Raw genomic sequence first — 19,132 nt, 5'->3', positions numbered from 1 at the left:
AAATCCCGGGCCTGCAACTCGAAGACAATTTGGCATTGATTGAGGAACCCCCGGCAGGTCTTACTGTCGCCCTCGTACCTCGGGGGCGTAGCCACCCGAATCCCTCGGCCACATGCGTGGGAACTAGGCGGAGTAGCTGCTGGCGGGACCTCCGCAGCCCCCGTGACAGCGAGTCTACCCGTTGAGACAGTGCGTTCACGACTCCCGATACCTGTTGTAGCTGAGCATGCAATTGCTGGAGCAGCTGCATGGGGGATGGATCGGTCGAGCTCATGGCTTTTGCGTTCTGTAATCCGTTGGGTTGGTCGTGAGCCCTTGGGCCCTGGCCGAGGCCAGCAAGGCGCCGACCCAGGCCAAGGGGAGACCGACCCACCACCGCACAACCCCTGGCAGCCAATCAGAAGAGACGTCCCCCCTCCCCCTCAGCCAAACCGGCAGAATCATAACAATTATACTAGTATAGGAGAAAAAATAATGTGATTTTTTTCATTATAAATAATTTCTGTAAGCTGTTACAGCTCCAGTATACCCAGTGCAAAATAAGACAAATTCCAAACACTAAAATTAAAATAAAATGATTTTTTTCTACCTTTGTTGTCTGGTGACTTTGTTTTTCTATCCATATTGGTCCCAGTCTCTGATTCTGCTGCTCTCTATCTGTTCTCTTAACTCCATTTCCAGGGCTTCCTTTCCATTTATTTCTTTACTTTCCTCCTTTCTTCTTCTTTTGTTGCCCTGCATCCATAAGTAAAAGCTGGGTCCTCCTCCATGGAATTGACTGGAGGAGGTATAACATGGATCCATCTTTTGCCTATTTTCTCCATCCATGTGCAGTTTTTCTCCTCTTCCCTTTCCCTCATCTCCATCCATGTGCATCTTCTTTTTTCTTTCCTCTCCTCCATTCATGTCCAGCACTTCTCCTCTCTCCTCCCCTCCATCCATGTCCAGCACTTCTCATCTCTCTTCCCTCCTCTGTATCCATATAAAGCAATAATTCTCTCTCCCCTCTCCTCCATCCAAGTCAGCATTTCTCCTCTCTCCTAGCCAACTCCTCCATCCATCCATGTCCAGCAATTCTCCTCTATCTCCTGCTCTCCTCTCCATCCATTTCTAGCATTTCTCCTCTCTCCCCTCTCATCCATGTCCAGCAATTCTCTCTTCCCTGTCCTCCCCTCCCTGTCCAGCGATTCTCCTCTCTCCCCTCCATGTCCAGCAATTCTCTCTTCCCTGTCCTCCCCTCCCCGTCCAGCGATTCTCCTCTCTCCCCTCCATGTCCAGCAATTCTCTCTTCCCTGCCCTCCCCTCCATGTCCAGCAATTCTCTCATCCCTGTCCTCCCCTCCCCGTCCAGCGATTCTCCTCTCTCCCCTCCATGTCCAGCAATTCTCTCTTCCCTGCCCTCCCTTCCATGTCCAGCAATTCTCTCATCCCTGTCCTCCCCTCCCCGTCCAGCGATTCTCCTCTCTCCCCTCCATGTCCAGCAATTCTCTCTCCCCTGCCCTTCCCATGTCCAGCAATTCTCTCTCCCTTGCCCTTCCCTCCCATCCCAGGTCCAGCAATTCTCTCTCCCCTGCCGTCCTCTTTCACTGCCTGCCAGCCAGCGTCGGACTCAGAGGCGAACGGTGCAGGCAGCGATTGGCTGGCAGCATCGTAGCTTCCCTCTGCAAGTCCCGCCTATGCGTAAACAGGAAATTGTAGGCGGGACTTGCAGAGGGAAGCTACGACGCTGCCAGCCAATCGCTGCCTGCACCGTTCACCTCTGAGTCCGACGCTGGCTGGCAGGCAGTGAAAGAGGACGGCTGGGGGACGAAGAATCGCTGGATATGGGAGAGGTGAGGGCAGGAGAGGGACGGAAAATCGCTGCACGTCGATGGGAGGGCAGGGGAGAGGCGGAGAATCGCTGGAAATAATGGGAGGGGAGGACAGGAGGAGAAAAAGGTGCCGGTACGCTGTACCATTGCGTACCGGCACAAAAAAAGCACTGGAGCTCCCATTCTAAAAGCTTTGAATACCAGACACAATATTTTAAAAGTAATTCTTACAGAAACTTGTAACGAATGTAAGGTAGCCGAAACTGCTGGGAAGGCTGCTCTATTGAATGTTAATTCTTTGTGCTCTCTTGCTACGTCCTTGTGGAATCTCAAGTTCTTTCGTTGGAAGAAATTTGTTGCTTGGGTACGCGGGCTTCTTCTCATACCTTTGAGAAACACTATAGGTGCAAAACACTATGGGTGCAAAAGCAGAGCCTTCCTTTGGCACTAAGATGCTGTCCATGGGAGTGTTTCTCTCCTACCTTACTTAATTATTGCTTTTCTACATCCCATTAGTCTGGACTGATCCCTTGAAAAAATTAGTTCTTACCTGATAATTTTCTGTCCTTTAGTCCCAAAGGATCAGTCCAGGATTCACCCTGTAGTATCTTGCTGTGTTTTATACATAGTTCTGGGTTGTTTGTTCTCAGGCACAATTTTGACGTCCTGTATGAATTTCTTCAGTTGGTAAAGGAGGGAGGCATTTATTACTTCTAATTTCTATTTGTATCAATTACTGGCTAAAGCTAACTGCACGGAACTAGATATAGCACAAATTCCATATCATCAAGCTGATCAATCCATAGACTGGTGGGTTGTGTCCATCTACCAGCAGGTGGAGATAGAGAGCAAACATTTGCCTCCCTATATGTGGTCATGTGCTGCCGGAAACTCCCCAGTATGTTCTCTATCTCAGCAGGTGGTGGTCACACAGCAGCAGCTCTGGCTAGGCCTCCAAGCCTAATTTTTAGGTTTTGTTGAGTGCCTGGGGTTGAGGGCTCTTTTGAGCAAGTGCAAACCTGGTGGTGCCAGGTCCCTCCTTTTCTCCCCCCTCCCGCTGGCTCCGTTAAAAAAAAAAAAAAAAAAAAAAAAAATTTTAAACGTCCTTAAAGGCGTTTATTTCGACGTTTATTTAAACGTTCATTGCAGCTACTCACTGGGACACCAGTTCGTTACAGCTCGGAGCGGACAGCAGGTAATTTTTACCTTTTTATAGCGGGCAGGGGGTTCCCCGATTCTTCTCCTCGTGGCATATGGCGTCGGAGGGCAAGGGCGCAAAGGGTCGCTCCCCGGATCGCTCCCCGGATCGCTTGAGCGCTTCTAGAGGGGATGCGGGGGTCTTACAGCCTGATTCGCCCTTGTTGGGTGACAGTTTCGTGACCGATGAATGTCCCGGTCCTTCCTCCGGCGTGGCGGTTTTCCCCGCCATAAACGCCCATCCCCCGCTCCTCGCCTCCGCCATCTTGGCCGGCCACGCGGCTCGGACGGCTTCTTCGTGGGCCGCCCTTGAGGTTGGAGACATTAATGCCATGAACGCCCTTAATTTGGGCGACGGCACAAAAGCGGCTAAAGTTAAGCGCCGTTCTTCCCGTGCGGCTCCTTCGCGGAGTGTCGCGCCGGACGCCATTTTGGATGCGCAGCATGTCTCTCCCCCGCTCTTGCGAGCGCCGGTTGAGGGTGCGTCTAGGGCTGTTGCCCAGGCTGCGGAAGTGCACAGTCTGGGGGGTTTCTCCCCCGAGTTTGTTTTGCTGCTGCATCAGGCTTTCCTCATGCAAAACGCTGCCCCTGCTCCCTCGTCTGGTAAAGAGGTTGAGGTTCCCAGAGGTAAACGCCCTCGGGTTGATTCCCAGGCCTTGGAGGAATTTGTCTCCTCCGATGTAGATGAGGGCAGCGTGTCTGAGATCTCCCAACGGTCCTTTGCGGATTCCTTGGAGGAGACGGATCCCCGCTCGGATGGAGCGGATGACCCCTCTTCAGCGCGGCTTTTTAGCCCAGGGGATTTGCCCAACCTGTTGTTACAGGCCATGGACACTTTGAAGATTTCCTCTCCGGAGGACGTCTCTCTCCCTCAGCCCCTGTTGGCTCTGCCATTATGCTGGGGACGAAGCGCCCGCCTAGAACCTTCCACGTGCATGATGCCATGCACACCCTAATTTCGGCTCAATGGGATGTCCCAGAAGCGAGCCTTAAAGTGGCTAGGGCTATGTCCCGCCTCTATCCTTTGGCTGTGAGTGAACGTGAGGCCTTTCTGTGGCCTACCGTGGATTCTTTAATCACTGCGGTGACTAAGAAAACGGCGTTGCCGGTGGAAGGTGGCACGGCCCTAAAGGACGCCCAAGACAGAAGATTGGAGGCGGCCTTAAGGTCGTCCTTTGAGGCGGCTGCTTTAAGTTTGCAGGCCTCAGTTTGCGGCTCCTATGTGGCCAGGGCGTGCCTGACTATGGTGCAGCGGGCTTCCCCCTCGGATCATTCCTTGAGGGCTGATTGGCCGGCCCTGGAATCGGGCTTAGCCTATTTGGCAGACTTGCTGTATGATGTCTTGAGGGCCTCAGCGAAAGGCATGGCTCAGACAATCTCTGCGCGGTGGTGGCTTTGGCTGAAACATTGGTCTGCTGACCACGCCTCTAAATCCCGCCTGGCTAGGTTGCCTTTTAAAGGCAAGCTGCTCTTTGGGGTCGAGCTGGACAAAATCGTGACCGATCTCGGCACGTCTAAGGGCAAGAAATTACCAGAGGTCAGGGCTCGGGCTAGTTCTCGTCCCGGTACCTCCAGAGGACGGTTGCAGGAAGCCCGTCGGTACCGCCCGGGCAAGTCGGGTTCCTCTGCCCCCTCTTCCTTCAAGAGGAATTTCTCCCCCAAGCAGCATTCCTTTCGCAGAGACCGCCGTCCCGGAGGTGCTCCCTCCGGTCCTCCCCCAGGGTCTCGTACCCAATGACGGGGTCTTGGTCCACGCCCCAGTGCAGATTGGAGGACGGCTGTCCTCGTTTCTGGGCGAGTGGACCACAATAACTTCAGACGCGTGGGTGCTGGAAGTCATCAGAGACGGCTACAAACTAGAGTTCTGTCGACCCTTAAAAGACGGGTTTGTACTCTCTCCCTGCAAGTCTCCGGTCAAAGCTGTGGCAGTGCAGCAGACCTTGGACAATCTGATCCGCCTGGGCGCGGTCGTTCCGGTGCCAGAAAGTCAGCTTGGCAAGGGACGTTACTCCATTTACTTTGTGGTACCAAAGAAAGGAGGTTCTGTCCGGCCTATCCTCGACCTCAAAGGGGTCAATCGGGCCTTGAAAGTGCGGCACTTTCGCATGGAGACTCTCCGCTCTGTTATAGCGGCAGTGAAGGCAGGAGAGTTCCTGGCATCCTTGGACATCAAGGAAGCGTACCTGCATATTCCCATCTGGCCTCCTCATCAACGCTTTCTGCGTTTTGCAGTCCTGGGACGACACTTCCAGTTCAGAGCCCTCCCTTTCGGGTTGGCTACTGCTCCGCGGACCTTTTCCAAAGTAATGGTGGTCATCGCGGCCTTCCTACGAAAGGAAGGGGTACAAGTCCATCCTTATCTGGACGACTGGTTGATCCGAGCCCCCTCTTATGCAGAGTGCGGCAAAGCTGTGGACCGGGTAGTTGCTCTTTTGAGCTCCCTGGGATGGATCATCAACTGGGAGAAAAGCCAGCTGCGCCCGACTCAGTCCCTGGAGTACCTGGGAGTTCGATTCGACACCCAAGTGGGCAGAGTTTTCCTGTCAGACAATCGGATTGTCAAACTTCAGGCTCAGGTGGACCAGTTCCTAGTAGCCTCTCCCCTTCGGGCTTGGGACTATGTGCAGCTGCTGGGCTCTATGACGGCCACGATGGAAGTTGTGCCCTGGGCCAGGGCTCATATGAGATCACTTCAACACTCTTTGCTGCAGCGCTGGACTCCGATGTCGGAGGATTATGCTGTGCGCCTTCCCTTGGACCCAGCAGTGCGCAAGGCGCTGAGCTGGTGGATGCAGACAGACAAGTTGTCTGCGGGAATGCCTCTGGTGACCCCAGAGTGGATTGTCGTCACGACGGACGCCTCGTTGTCGGGCTGGGGAGCCCACTGGTTGGGAAGGACAGCGCAGGGGCTCTGGTCTCCTGCAGAGGCAAAGTGGTCTATCAACCTCCTGGAACTCAGAGCCATTCGGTTGGCGCTTTTGGAGTTCATCCCGGTACTGGTGTTGAAGCCTGTACGGGTCCTGTCGGACAATGCCACGGCTGTGGCCTATGTCAACCGCCAGGGAGGTACCAAGAGCGCCCCTCTAGCCAAGGAGGCTATGAATCTTTGCCAGTGGGCGGAAGCGAACCTGGAGCAGCTTTCAGCGGCCCACATTGCCGGAGTCATGAATGTCAAGGCGGACTTTCTCAGTCGCCATACCTTGGAGCCCGGAGAGTGGCAGCTATCTGCTCAGGCGTTCTTGGACATCACGAAGCGCTGGGGCCAGCCGAGCCTAGATCTGATGGCGTCATCGGCCAATTGCCAAGTGCCGCGCTTTTTCAGCAGAGGACGGGACCCTCGATCCCTGGGAGTAGATGCTCTTCTCCAACAGTGGCCGACACAAGAGCTTCTCTATGTGTTCCCGCCCTGGCCCATGTTGGGCAGGGTGCTAGACCGGGTGGCAAAGCATCCCGGCAGGGTAATCCTGGTGAGTCCGGATTGGCCCAGACGTCCCTGGTATGCGGACTTGATCAGGCTCTCAGTCGACGATCCTCTGCGGCTGCCAGTGGAGCAGGGCCTGTTGCATCAGGGTCCCGTGGTGATGGAGGATCCCTCCCCCTTTGGTCTTACGGCCTGGCTATTGAGCGGCAGCGTCTGAGGAAGAAGGGCTTCTCAGACAAGGTCATCGCCACTATGCTGAGAGCGAGGAAGCGCTCTACTTCTACTGCTTACGCCAGGGTTTGGCGTATCTTTGCAGCGTGGTGTGAAGCAGGCTCACTTTCTCCCTTCACTGCTCCAATTTCTTCAGTGTTGGCGTTCCTGCAAGAAGGTCTGGAGAAAGGCCTGTCGCTCAGTTCCCTTAAAGTCCAGGTAGCAGCTCTGGGTTGCTTCAGGGGCCGCCTGAAGGGTGCTTCCCTGGCTTCGCAGCCAGATGTGGTGCGCTTTCTCAAGGGAGTTAATCACCTGCGCCCTCCTCTGCACTCAGTGGTGCCTGCGTGGAATCTCAACCTGGTGCTAAGAGCATTGCAGAAGCCGCCTTTTGAACCCTTGGCGAGGGCATCTCTGAAAGACCTGACGTTGAAAGCAGTCTTTTTGGTGGCTATCACTTCAGCCAGAAGAGTTTCCGAGCTCCAGGCGCTCTCATGTCGAGAGCCTTTTCTGCAGTTCACTGAGGCAGGAGTGACTATTCGCACAGTGCCTTCCTTCCTGCCCAAGATTGTTTCTCGCTTCCATGTGAATCAGCAGCTCTGTCTCCCTTCCTTTCGTAGGGAGGACTACCCAGAGGAGTACTCTGCTCTTAAATATCTGGATGTGAGACGAGTCATCATCAGATACTTGGAAGTGACCAATGATTTCCGGAAATCGGATCATCTGTTTGTCCTGTTTGCAGGTCCTCGTAAGGGTCTGCAGGCTGCTATGCCTACAGTGGCAAGATGGGTCAAGGAAGCCATTGCAGCGGCTTATGTGGCCGCGGGGAAGGTGCCGCCTATCCAGCTGAAGGCTCACTCCACGAGAGCTCAGGCAGCCTCGATGGCAGAGGCCGGATCCGTCTCCTTGGAAGAGATATGCAAGGTGGCAACTTGGGCTTCGGCTCATACATTCTCCAAGCATTACCGTTTGACTGTGGCTGCACGGGCGGAGGCCCGGTTTGGAGCTTCAGTGTTGAGGTCAGGGATTTCAATGTCCCGCCCTGGGTGAGTACTGCTTCGGTACATCCCACCAGTCTATGGATTGATCAGCTTGATGATATGGAAGGTAAAATTATGTATAATCATACCTGATAATTTTCTTTCCATTAATCATAGCTGATCAATCCATAGCCCCTCCCAGATATTTGTACTGTTTTTATTCTGGTTGCATTTCAGGTTCAAGTTTAGTCTTCAGTTACTTCAGAAAGACTTCGTGTTCAAGTTTTTTCACTTGGATTCTTCAAGAGTTAAGACGAGTTTGTGTTACAGTGAGCTGCTGCATTCCTCTCCCCTCCGTTTTACGGGGCTGGATTGAGACTTAAAATTCTGCCGGCACTCCCTCCCGCTTCGTGCGGCTGTAGGGCAGCTTTGTACCCCTCCCGCTTCGGCGGTGTTAGGGTCAGTCAGCTCCTCCCGCGGTTGCGGTTGCAGGATAAGCCAGATCCCCCCGCATCGGCGGGTGTGGTGTCCCTCCCCCGCTCCGCGGGGATGAGCTGGACGGATTCCCCTCCCCCACTTGTGTGGGGATGAGCTGGGTTAATTCCCCTCCCCCGTTTCGGCGGTGGTGAGCTGGGCAGAGTGTCCCTTCGTGGGTGTAATTCTCTAAGTGCTGAGTCCTGCGGATGGAGCTTTGATATCGACATACTGAGGAGTTTCCGGCAGCACATGACCACATATAGGGAGGCAAATGTTTGCTCTCTATCTCCACCTGCTGGTAGATGGACACAACCCACCAGTCTATGGATTGATCAGCTATGATTAATGGAAAGAAAATTATCAGGTATGATTATACATAATTTTACCTTAGTGGTGCTCTCTATCTCTGCCTGCTTGTCTGTGGGCTTAACCAATTAGCCTGGACTGATCCTTTGGGACTAAAGGAAAGAAAATTATCAGGTAAGAACTAATTTTTCCTTGTTTACTTTCTATGATTCTAATTGACTGACTTATTTATTTTGGTAAAGCTAATCCGTCTATAGATCTGATTAAAATAAATCCACCTAGACCTACAGAGATTTTGGCTTCTCACGTGATATCGCCAGTGGAGGTTCCATCTTCTCCTGAAGACATACATAAACAAATAACAGTAACTCCACCTGTGCAAGTGCCACTTTCTTCTGAGAATACACAAAAAAAGATAGGGATGACTTCATGCGCACAGACACCCTGTACAGAGAATGCAGAGAAGCAGATGGTGACGTTCCCTGTGCAGGTTCCACCCTCACCTGAGCATGTAGGGAAACATGCATCAATGTCTCCTGTGCAAGTGCAATCCTTGCCCGAGGATACATGGACTTATTCAGCAATGACGTCTCCTGTTCGGGTGCCACCATTGTCTGAGGATGCAGAGACACATACAGCAGCAGTGTGTTGTATGCAGATGCCACTCTCGCCTGAAGATGTACAGAACCCAGCGACAACTTCATCGGAGGTAGATTTGTACTTTGATTGCAGATTAAAGAAGGTGAGTTGAAAGCCACCATTCTCACAGTTACAGCTGTCCTCTGCTGATCTAACTTATTCACAGCGTTTTGAAGTTTGTATCCTTTTTTCCCCCCCTTGATTTAGAGGGGAATTCTGCTTCAGTGCAACAAGTTAAAATAGATGTATCCACTTTCAGTCCACAAATGGTTCTGGTTTTCTGGATGCCCTAGTGAATATTTGTAAGATGGATTTACATGTAAATCTATCTCCATTGTATGTACAGTATGTATATAACTCTCGTACATGCATATTCATTAGGGATATCTTACAAAACCATCTGTGGCTCTTGAGGACCATAAATGAATACTGAGTTAAAACCTGATGTGTAGTACAGTCAGGATGCTATTGTAATAGCTGATATCTCAAGGTTTTTGTCACCTTTTTGTTAACAAGGTCTGAAAGGGTTTTAATAGCAGGGGTTCTCCAGGGGTAGTCCCTAACAACTGAAAATGGCTCTGGTTTTTAGGATATACACATTAAATGTTCATCAGATATTTGCATATATATATATATATATATATATATATTTAAGGATAGAGGTTGAACTCTGAATACATCCCCCCTTCACCTAATCTGGTTCAGACAGATGTTCTTAAAAGTTGTGTGGATTTCTTATGCCAGTGCTTTGACGACCTTCCCAGGTATTTTTGTCTAACGTTTCTGTACTGCATTTTAAGCCCCTCTTTAGCAGACACGAAGAGCTGGTCACCATACTCTTTATATCTCTTTTGTATGAATTATTGGGTCATCCTTAGTTTTCAGTAGGCTAGATAATGCTTTGTATTTTAACATGTCTTCATATTTTGTTGCATTCCGGTAGATTGTCTTATTTGTGCAAATTCTTCTTGAAGTGTTTGGACCTACAACTGTGCACAGTATAGGAACTATGGGCCCGATATTCAGCAGGCGGAGATCAGCATTTTGCTGACCACTGCCGGTATTATCCCTGGAAATTCAGGCCATGTCCGGGCTTTGGCATTGAATTTCTGGGTATACATAGCTAGTTAAGTGCGATATTCAGCACTTAACCGGCTATGGTGAACTGCATAATGACTGGACTGACTTTTATGCAGTCCTATTTATGCAGTTTCCTTGGCTAGTTAAGTGCTGAATACAAGTGCTGATTCCACCCCTGGAATGCTCCCAAAATAGACATTTTCAGCTACACTATCCAGTTAAGTGTGCTGAATATGACCAGTTAGCCCCAAACAAGTGATTTAACTGGCCAGGAGCTGTTTCTGGTCAGTTAAGTTGCTTTGATTATCGACCCCTATGTGACCATACTACTATCATTTCATGGTGATAGATTTTCTGACTTACACTCAAGTTTCGTTATCAGATACATAACTCTCAGATCCTTTTATGCTTTACAGTTATTTGCCAGTCCCTATCTTGCATTAATGATTTTAATTGTTCTCTAAGTACAAGCAAAATAGTAAGACTTCACAAGTGGTTGATGTCATCTGACAGAGCCAGAGTGGGAAATTTTCCCCTAACTTTTGAAGTTAGTAGAAACATTTTGCTAAGCTATCTGATATTTCCCATGAGGCTTCTTTAATCCTGTTTTATCCACAGAACTGACAGGATATCTCTCTCTCAGTCGTAAAATTTATCCTCAATATTCAGTTATTTTTCTCCATTCTTCTGTGAGGGTGCCTGTATCTCCAAGGACAAGCAGGATACAAGTCCTTACAGCATCACCAGGAGGAAGCTCTTCCAGCTTAAAATACAATCAATGCTTTTGAGTTGCTCCACTGCACAGGCACACCACTTCTTATCTGCCACTTTCATATAGGACAACATCATCTTTCTTCAGAGCCAGTCAGATGCTCATCACCAGAGATAACCTCTATAAAAGGTCTTACTAATTATACGCTTTTTTTGTAAGGGGTTTTTTTCCCATGGCCTATTGCTGTTGTGTTGATACTACTTTACTGTTCGTGTTTTAAGTTTTCAATAATTTTCAAGTTGTGGTTTTTTTTTTTTGTATCGGCTGATGTAAGGCCATGGTGGGGTGCTAGTTTTCAAAATTGAGTCATGTGATTTTGCAGTAGCTATTTTTCAGGGACAAGAAGCCCCAGAAAAAAAGCCTCCAGGGGTTTTAAATAGTACACATGGTGCAGTAGGACTGTATCCATTACAGATACCTTAAGTAGTGCCTGGGGCCTGACCGTGATCTCTCTCATAAATTATGTTCACAAATATCCAAAAGAGGTCTTTTGTGGTTGAAACAATGCAAATATATTTATGGCTCTGAGATGTACAGCTCATCATCTTCGGCTTTGGTCTTCATGGGTCTTGAAGCTACATCTGCATAGAGAGTTCACTTTCACCCTCAACATCAAACACTGATAGAGGCCATCATCAGGACCAGTCATCATTTGAGTCTTACCTGAAGAAGGATTCATTCTCGACTTCACCTGATGCCAAAAGCTAGGTGGTAGCAGGGGTACATCAACATACCTCTTCGGCGCACAGTATCAAGAGTACCAAGGTTGCCAGGGTCCTCAAATAGCCCCTGACTTGAGGACCACTGATCCTTGGTATCAGAGAGGGTGATATGGTGTCCAAGAGCCTGAGAGCTGGCTTACAATACTCCCCAAGTGACTCAGGGGGATATGCCTACCAGGGGCATAGCCAGACCTCATGGTGGGAGGGGGCAGAGTCCGAGGTCGGGAGGGGGCACATTTTGGTGTGCCACCCCGCAGCTCCCTGTCACCTCACCGCTGCAAATACCTTGGCTGGTGGGGGCCCCCAACCCCCGCCAGCTGAAGCCTTCGTCCAGCGCTGGTCTCCGGTGCTGCCGCATTGCCTGCCCTGCTGGCTCTTCCCCTTATGTCCTGCATGCTCCTTTTAGTGAAATTGAACATCCTTAGGCAAGTGGCTCTCTTTATAGATTGGAATAGTCATCCTTGTGTCGGATGTGGTGTGCTGAGAGACGTGGACTAAATCCTTTCTTGTTCCATTTTCTCCTATTTTGTGAAACTGTCTGTTTACTTAATGTTGGCAGCAATATATTCTAGCAGAGGTTTTGATGGTCCCACTCATACTCAGGACTGTTTTGCTACATCCCACAGGTTCTGGACTGGTCTAGTGAGGAAGCTAAGGAAGAAAAAGTTACCTTAACCTGCTAATTTTCTTCTCTTTAGTCCCCTAAGACCAGTTCAGAAGTTCGTCCCAGTGTATCTTTTTTTTTCTTCCAGTGATATTGTAACCCCCTAAGGGGCTAAAGTTTAATACCTGGGTGGTTCTGTCCTGTTGGGTTCTGTGGTGACCATGGACTACGGGACTGTCCTGGTGGTCAGGCTGATGGTGTGGCTCCAGAGGCATTTTGGGGCCTTTGGGGGGGGGGGTTGCGCTGAGTGCAACCTTCCAAGGATGCTGTTTGGCCCAGGAAGGTTCCCGAGGTTGGGAGCATCTAAGAAAACGGCCAGCTTTGGCCTAAGCGGGTCCCCAGAGCAAGCGCGGTTTTTCACGCGTGTGCAGTAGCGCTCCGGGGGTACAACTAAGCCCAAACCGGAGCCAGGAACTCTATTTTTGGGTCTGCCCAGACGGAGTTCCGCAGTTCTCCATCGCTGAAGTCCGGCATCGCTGGGGGTCTGTTGGAACCCGAAAGAAGGGTGGTCATCAGGTGTAGTGACCCTGGGGAACAAGGCAAAGGGTCTGGTGGCCCAGAAAAAGAGTTTATTTGGGTTTTTTAAACGTGTTATTTGTGTTTGTTGTGCTGGCACATAAGGGGTTAGTTTTATTTTATTTTTTTTGGAAAAAATATTTTAAGTGAAAAAAAACCCCCAGAGGTTGAAGTATGGGCTGATTTTTGGATCAAAGGTGTTTTTGGTTTTTTTTTTTTTGTGTGTGTGGAAAATTCTCAATGGAGGACATGGAAGAGGATTCTTATCAATGTTCTAAATTGGTTTCAGTGGAATTTGTAAAATTTAAATTTATTATTATTAAGGAAAATTGGGAGATGCCCTTAAGTAAACAGTTCTTCTAAAATGTGCTTGAGTGGCATGGTAAATTTGAACATGCTTGGGTTTGGTTTACTTATAAAAATATCAAAAAGTATCATTTTCTCTTTATTTCCTATAGGAAAATTCATGTGGTGATGGGAACGGTTTTAAGCAGGGTTCTATGAGGAACAGGAGAAAAAAACTTAAGTTCTAAGAGTTACATTAAGTCATATGGTCCAGCCAAGCCATTTAGAAGAGCTTTGGAAGGTGAAGAACGCAGATGTACTGAATAGTGTGTGGTTTTATTTAAAGTGTGAAAGGCCTTGAATTTGTGATTGAGTGGAAAGAAACTAGTTTTAAAAAGTTTGGTGTGACATCCTATTAATGGTGGGAAAGTGGTTTTGTATGACATTTGACAGAAGTGTATGAGAATATATAAGTACTGTATGGAAAAACAGAGAAATAGCATATACAAGAGAGAATTTGTTTTTTAAATAGTGTTCATGATATGATATTCAGAGTTAAAAGAAGTGATTGGTAAAGTGTGTAAGGAGCATAAATATGTGTAAGTCACTAATGTTGGTCTTGTGAGTTGAGTATAAGATTGTGTAGGTTCTAGAAGAAGGATTCCAGGAAAAGAACACAGGCTCTTCATTAGAGATAGGGAAACAGTGACAACAGAATTGGTCATGGAAGATTAGAGATATAAAAAAATATATCATTTTATTTGGCTTTAGCTACCCTGTTTCCCTGAAAGTAAGACATCCCCCGAAAATAAGACCTAGTAGAGGTTTTCCTGAATTGGTAGATATAAGGCCTCCCCTGAAAGTAAGACCTAGCAAATTTTTGTTTGAAAGCAGGGCCGCCGAGAGCTGGACAAGGCCGCCCCCCCCCCCCCCCACCCACCCTCCGTCGCTCCCGGAACTAACCTTAAATGCCTCCTTTCACCTTCGCAGCAAGCAGCAGCAGGGCAGACCTCTCCTTCCTTCCGTGCCCCGCCCTCGCGGACGTTACGTCAGGCGAGGGCGGGACACGGAAGGAAGGAGTGGCCTGCTCTGCTGCTGTTTGCTGCGAAGGTGAAAGGAGGCGTTTAAGGTTAGTTCTGGGAGCGACGGAGGGCGAGCGATCCAACCCCGATGTTTCCCCGAAAAATAAGACAGCCCCTGAAAATAAGACCTAGCGCATTTTTGGGGGCAAAAATTAATATAAGACAGTGTCTTATTTTCGGGGAAACACGGTAGAAAGGCCACAGTTTAATTGATCACAAGTCCTAGGAGGTATCCTGAACCATTAGGAGGGTTAGGGTTTTACTCCTTTTGCGCTGTTAGTCAGGTGAAGCCTGAAATCTGGCATGGAATGAGAGAATCGTCGGTGCTATGCAAAGGTTGTCACTAGTTTCTGGGCCTCAACATACAAGATAAACCAAAGTGAACCAGAACCGAGAAAGATTACAGCTAGTGAATCACGCACCAACATAAGCCCTAGGACCAAGGTTTAAACAAGAGAAAGACATTAGAGTGAAATACTTAACTGCTGGGTGAGGGGTACAAGAACCTGAAAGAAAATACATACACACAAAGAATCAATTCTTATGACCAAGTGAGGGTTTGAATTTTAGTAAAAATTTGGTTAAAATTAAACGTTATAGAGCAAAACAAATGAATATTTATCTGATTGCCGAGTTCATGGGTTCAGAGAGTGAAAAACAAGTTTACAATTTCCCGTAAAAGAGAAAGTAAAACAAATTTCTAAAAAATTCAGCTGAACTAGCACTGCATGTTCTGACCTCTGACAGCCTTTCCTTGGTTGTGATGTGGCTCTGGGGTGAGTGTGACACTTTTTTCTGTCATGCTCACTGCAGAGTAACATCAGCAATGCATTATGGTGGGTGTAGTTATAGGGCAATGTGATTCTACTTGCCTGTCTGTTTAGAACTGTTAAATGATTGGTTAAGCTGTTGCCAGTTGGTAAGCTCTGGTCCCATTGGTGGGTTTCCCCCCTACTTACTGAATCAGAGAGTCCCCTGTTTTATTCCCTCTGATCATGAGGTAGTTGCCATCTTGTAAGACAGTTCAGAACCCTTTCTTGTGTTACCCTTGGTTAGTGCACTTAGTTTTTATCTTGAAGGTTGCCTAAAAAGGGCATTGTACACCATTCTGCCAGCTCTGAGCTACTGCTAATCTCAGTACCACGGAGACTCTGTGTCAGTGGGGCAGAACCTCTGATCTGCAGTTAACTGTGAGTAAACATTGTTGTTCAATAAAGGACTTTTCAGAGAGATAGAGTCTCCAGGTGTGAACTGGTGTTCCAAGGTTATACGGCGGGATATAGGACTTGTAGCAACAAGTCTTAGAGGCCTGCACACTGCATTTTACTTTTGATAAAGTTTTGGGTGTTTGAATTTTGAGAAAAACTGTCACATTTCTAAACAAACTTGCATTCTAACTACAGCTACAAATAAAAGCATTTTTTTGACAACTTACCTTTTTGTGACAAATATATAGGAGAATCCTAAATTTTAGTTTCTTTCCTACTTGCAACTTTGAGATATAAGGACGAGGTTAGTTTATAGTGCTTATTCCTTCCTGAGATTCAGCTTTTGAGGCATCGGTCATGACTACTAACACATGATACGGTAAAGCTAGGCACCCTCAGGAAAGGGGTAACAGTATTTTCCTAGTTTTCTGCTAGGTTCAGTTTTCAGTCAACAGTTACCTTCCAGAGTGATTAACGGTGATATGTTGGCATCCTATGTTATGGACATCAGCTCAGTCAAAAGGGAATAACCATATTGTGTTGTCAGTCGAAGTAACTGATCATCTGTGCCTGCACAGTGCCCTTATGGGCAAATCACTGGCACTACTTTGTTTCTCTGTCTCCATCTGCTGGTTGGAAGATACAGGCCACAGGTTCTGGACTGGTCTGGTTGGACTAAAGGAAAGAGAATTAGCAGAGAAGAGATTTTTCCTTACTAGTCACAGCAAAGTTTGCTGTTACTTCAGGTTTAAGATTCCAGAATCAAGTTATCTCATGAAGATCAAAGAAGTCTACTAGGTACATGCCATTTAATTGACTGCTGTAAAAATACTTTTGTTCTCTAAATGCAGCCACAGCATGCTTTAGGTCTGCATGTGAGTTACCATTTTAAAAATCTTTTTTTTTTACTTTCTCGCACATTTGTTGTATGTGGTATTTCATCCTAGAAACATGAATTTCATCAGATATATTAAAATTTGATACTTATTTCAGTTAAGCACAAATTCCTTGAATATCAGCTATTGCTTTGCTGCTAGATTGCCAAAATAGTTATTGGATTAACACCCATGTTTACAAAGCCGCGCTAGTGGATGCCGGCCAGTGCGGTAATGCCGACACAGCCCTTTCACTTTGAATGAGCTGTGTTGGCATTGTTGCATGGCTTTGTAAACGGGGAGGGGGGGGGGGGTAAATGTTTGTCATATCTATTTAAGTTTAGTACTAAAGTTGTGCCATTACTCAATATCTGCCATCATACTGAACATAATTTGAATTTTCTGTCAAAAAGAGGATTGAATCGAGCCACAAGTGGGTGATATCATTGCACTGTACTGGGCTGGAATAGTTCTACCAGACTGAAAATTAGTGTAAAGTTCTGAACAAGTGCAAGCTTTTCTTGCATATGGTGGTCTCCTCAGTTCTGTGACAAAAGGAAACAACTAATAGGGTGGTAACCCTCTGTTTTGTGACAAAAGAAAATAGTAGGGAAATAACCCTCCTCAGTTCCACAGTTTTGTTTTCTTGTTGGGTTTTTCATTTATCATAATATGTATTAAAACCAGTCGCATACAGAAAACTTCCATCAGTACTTGCTGACTTAGTAAAATGGGGGAGTACCTGAAGAAAGAGCTGACAGGATGGGAGGACATATAAGAAGTTGAAAGACAGTGGTCAAGGCTGAAAGGAGCTATTAAAGTAGCTACAGAACAAATGGAGAATTATAATCGTTTAAACTTGAGGTTCCTGAATTTTCCTGTTTCATCACTGTTAACATCAAGTGATTTATTCAGAATGTATCTTCAGGAAATTTTACAGATAGTTATTTCTAATATGCCTCCATGTAATAAGATGTATTATTTGCCTTTAAAAGACTCTGTATAGAAGGTACAAGGAGAAAAGCAGGAGCCTCAAAATTTGACTGCATTTTTAGAAGAATCGGATGTTGAAATAACTAATCGTGGTACTTTAATTGTTTAATTTGTTTTTGAACAAGGCTTAAAATCAGGTCTTGAAACTTTACTTTAAAAATTCATCAAAATTGTTTCATGGACAAAAAGTTTGGGTTTACCCTGACGTTGTGAAAGCAACGCAAGAGAGGAGGAAACAATTTTTGGACTTAAGAAATGAGACTAGAGCCTTAGGTGCGACATATATGTTAGCATATCCATGTAAGTGTAGGATCAATTTTCAAGGAACTAAATATGTGTTTTATGACCCGTCACAGCTACGGACATTCTTGGACTTGAAGAACCTAAGCAAACGTAATATAGAAACAACTTTACCAACTAAAGAATAATAGCTATGGTTCCAGGTTAAGCCGATTTATTTAAAATATTGAGTTTAATTTCTCCAATTAAATGCCTGTCGCCCCCCTCTAACCATATAATTTGAGGTCTAAGGAAGACATAAAGTATTTCTTTGATTAGATAGTGATGTATATTACTGCTATGTATTTCCAGCAGGGTTTGATCTGTATTTCTTTTGCAAGTGGATATTAACTTGTAAAGTAAATCTAATAAATTTAAATATAATAGCAAGAGGAAAAGGAAACTTGATATGGTTTTACAAACGGCTGAAAAAATAAAGTCAAAAGAGTTGGTGTTCATGAAATACAGAAATACTCAAGAAGAGGAACACAGAAAAGAATACTGTATGAAGCTGAAAGAAGCAAAGAGTTATACAGCTGGCAAAAGTACAAGTAAATATAAGGAGGGGTGGCAAGAATTTTTTTCAGATCTATTAGTGAAAGGAGGAAGACAAAATTGCAGTTGTAAGACTGAAAGGTGCTGTGAATGGCTGTGTGGAGAGTGATGAAAAAGCGAACGTGTTAAACAAATACTTCTATGTTCATGGAGGAAATCCTGGAGAAGGACCATGATTGGCTGACAAACAGGCTTATTTTCGAAAGAGATCGCCGGCGATCTTCCGACACAAATCAGGAGATGGCTGGCCATCTCCTAAAACCGGCCAAATCGGTATAATCGAAAGCCGATTTTTGGACACACTCGCCGGCATTCGTTCGCGGAGGTGGCTAAACTTCAAGGGGGCGTGTCGGCAGGGTAGTGAAGGCGGGATGTGGGCGTGCTTACGAGATGGCCGGCTTCAGCTGATAATGGAAAAAAGAAAACCGGCGATGACGAGCATTTGGCTGGTTTTACTTGGTCTATTTATTTTCACGACAAAGTCTCAAAAAGATGCCCAAACTGACCAGATGACCACCGGAAGGAATCGGGGATGACCTCCCCATACTCCTCCAGTGGTCACCAACCCCCTCCCTCCCCCCAAAAAACGTTAAAACATTTCCTTCCTAGGAGGGGAAAGCCAGTCAGCCAGCTCGTAAAAAAAAAAAGGATCTTGCTGATCAGTTATGTTATGACTTACTTGTTCTGGAGTGCTGTATTTTGTGGTACTGTTTTGAGAAATGTTCAAGAAAGACTTCATACAAATGAAAAAAGTCCCTGCCGTTCATTTTCCCTTGATGGCAGTCCCTGATGTGCACTTCCCTTAATAGCCGTCTTTCTCTTGATGGCCGTCTTTCTCTCCGAAAGTGCACTTCTCTTAATGGCCGGCTTTCTCCCCAAACAGGGAAATCAAAACAGTTTTTGCTCACAGTTTTTTAGTAGTAACAGTGGGGTTAAGCTGTCTGTGAGTGGCTGAGAGAGACCTGGAGGGGTATAATCAAAAGGGAGGGACACCCAAGTAAGTGGAGCTGTGGCCAAGTGGTTACATCACTGGTCTTGTAATGCTGAGGTGGCTGGTTCAAATC

General features: G+C 46.9%; 1 protein-coding gene across 1 annotated transcript in view; it reads left to right on the top strand.

The window, feature by feature from the left end:
• TDRD5 (tudor domain containing 5) overlaps positions 1 to 19,132 on the top strand; it is a 158,198-nt gene that overhangs the window by 47,627 nt on the left and 91,439 nt on the right. Inside the window, exon 4 of the mRNA XM_030208004.1 lies at positions 8,641 to 9,140. Coding sequence (XP_030063864.1) covers positions 8,641 to 9,140 — 500 coding nt within the window. The remainder of the gene's footprint in view (positions 1 to 8,640; positions 9,141 to 19,132) is intronic.

This window comes from Microcaecilia unicolor, chromosome 6, assembly GCF_901765095.1.
Source record: "Microcaecilia unicolor chromosome 6, aMicUni1.1, whole genome shotgun sequence".
NCBI lineage: Eukaryota > Metazoa > Chordata > Amphibia > Gymnophiona > Siphonopidae > Microcaecilia > Microcaecilia unicolor.
The sequence above is the reverse complement of the archived record's forward strand: the minus strand, read 5'-3'. Positions and strand labels throughout refer to the sequence as shown.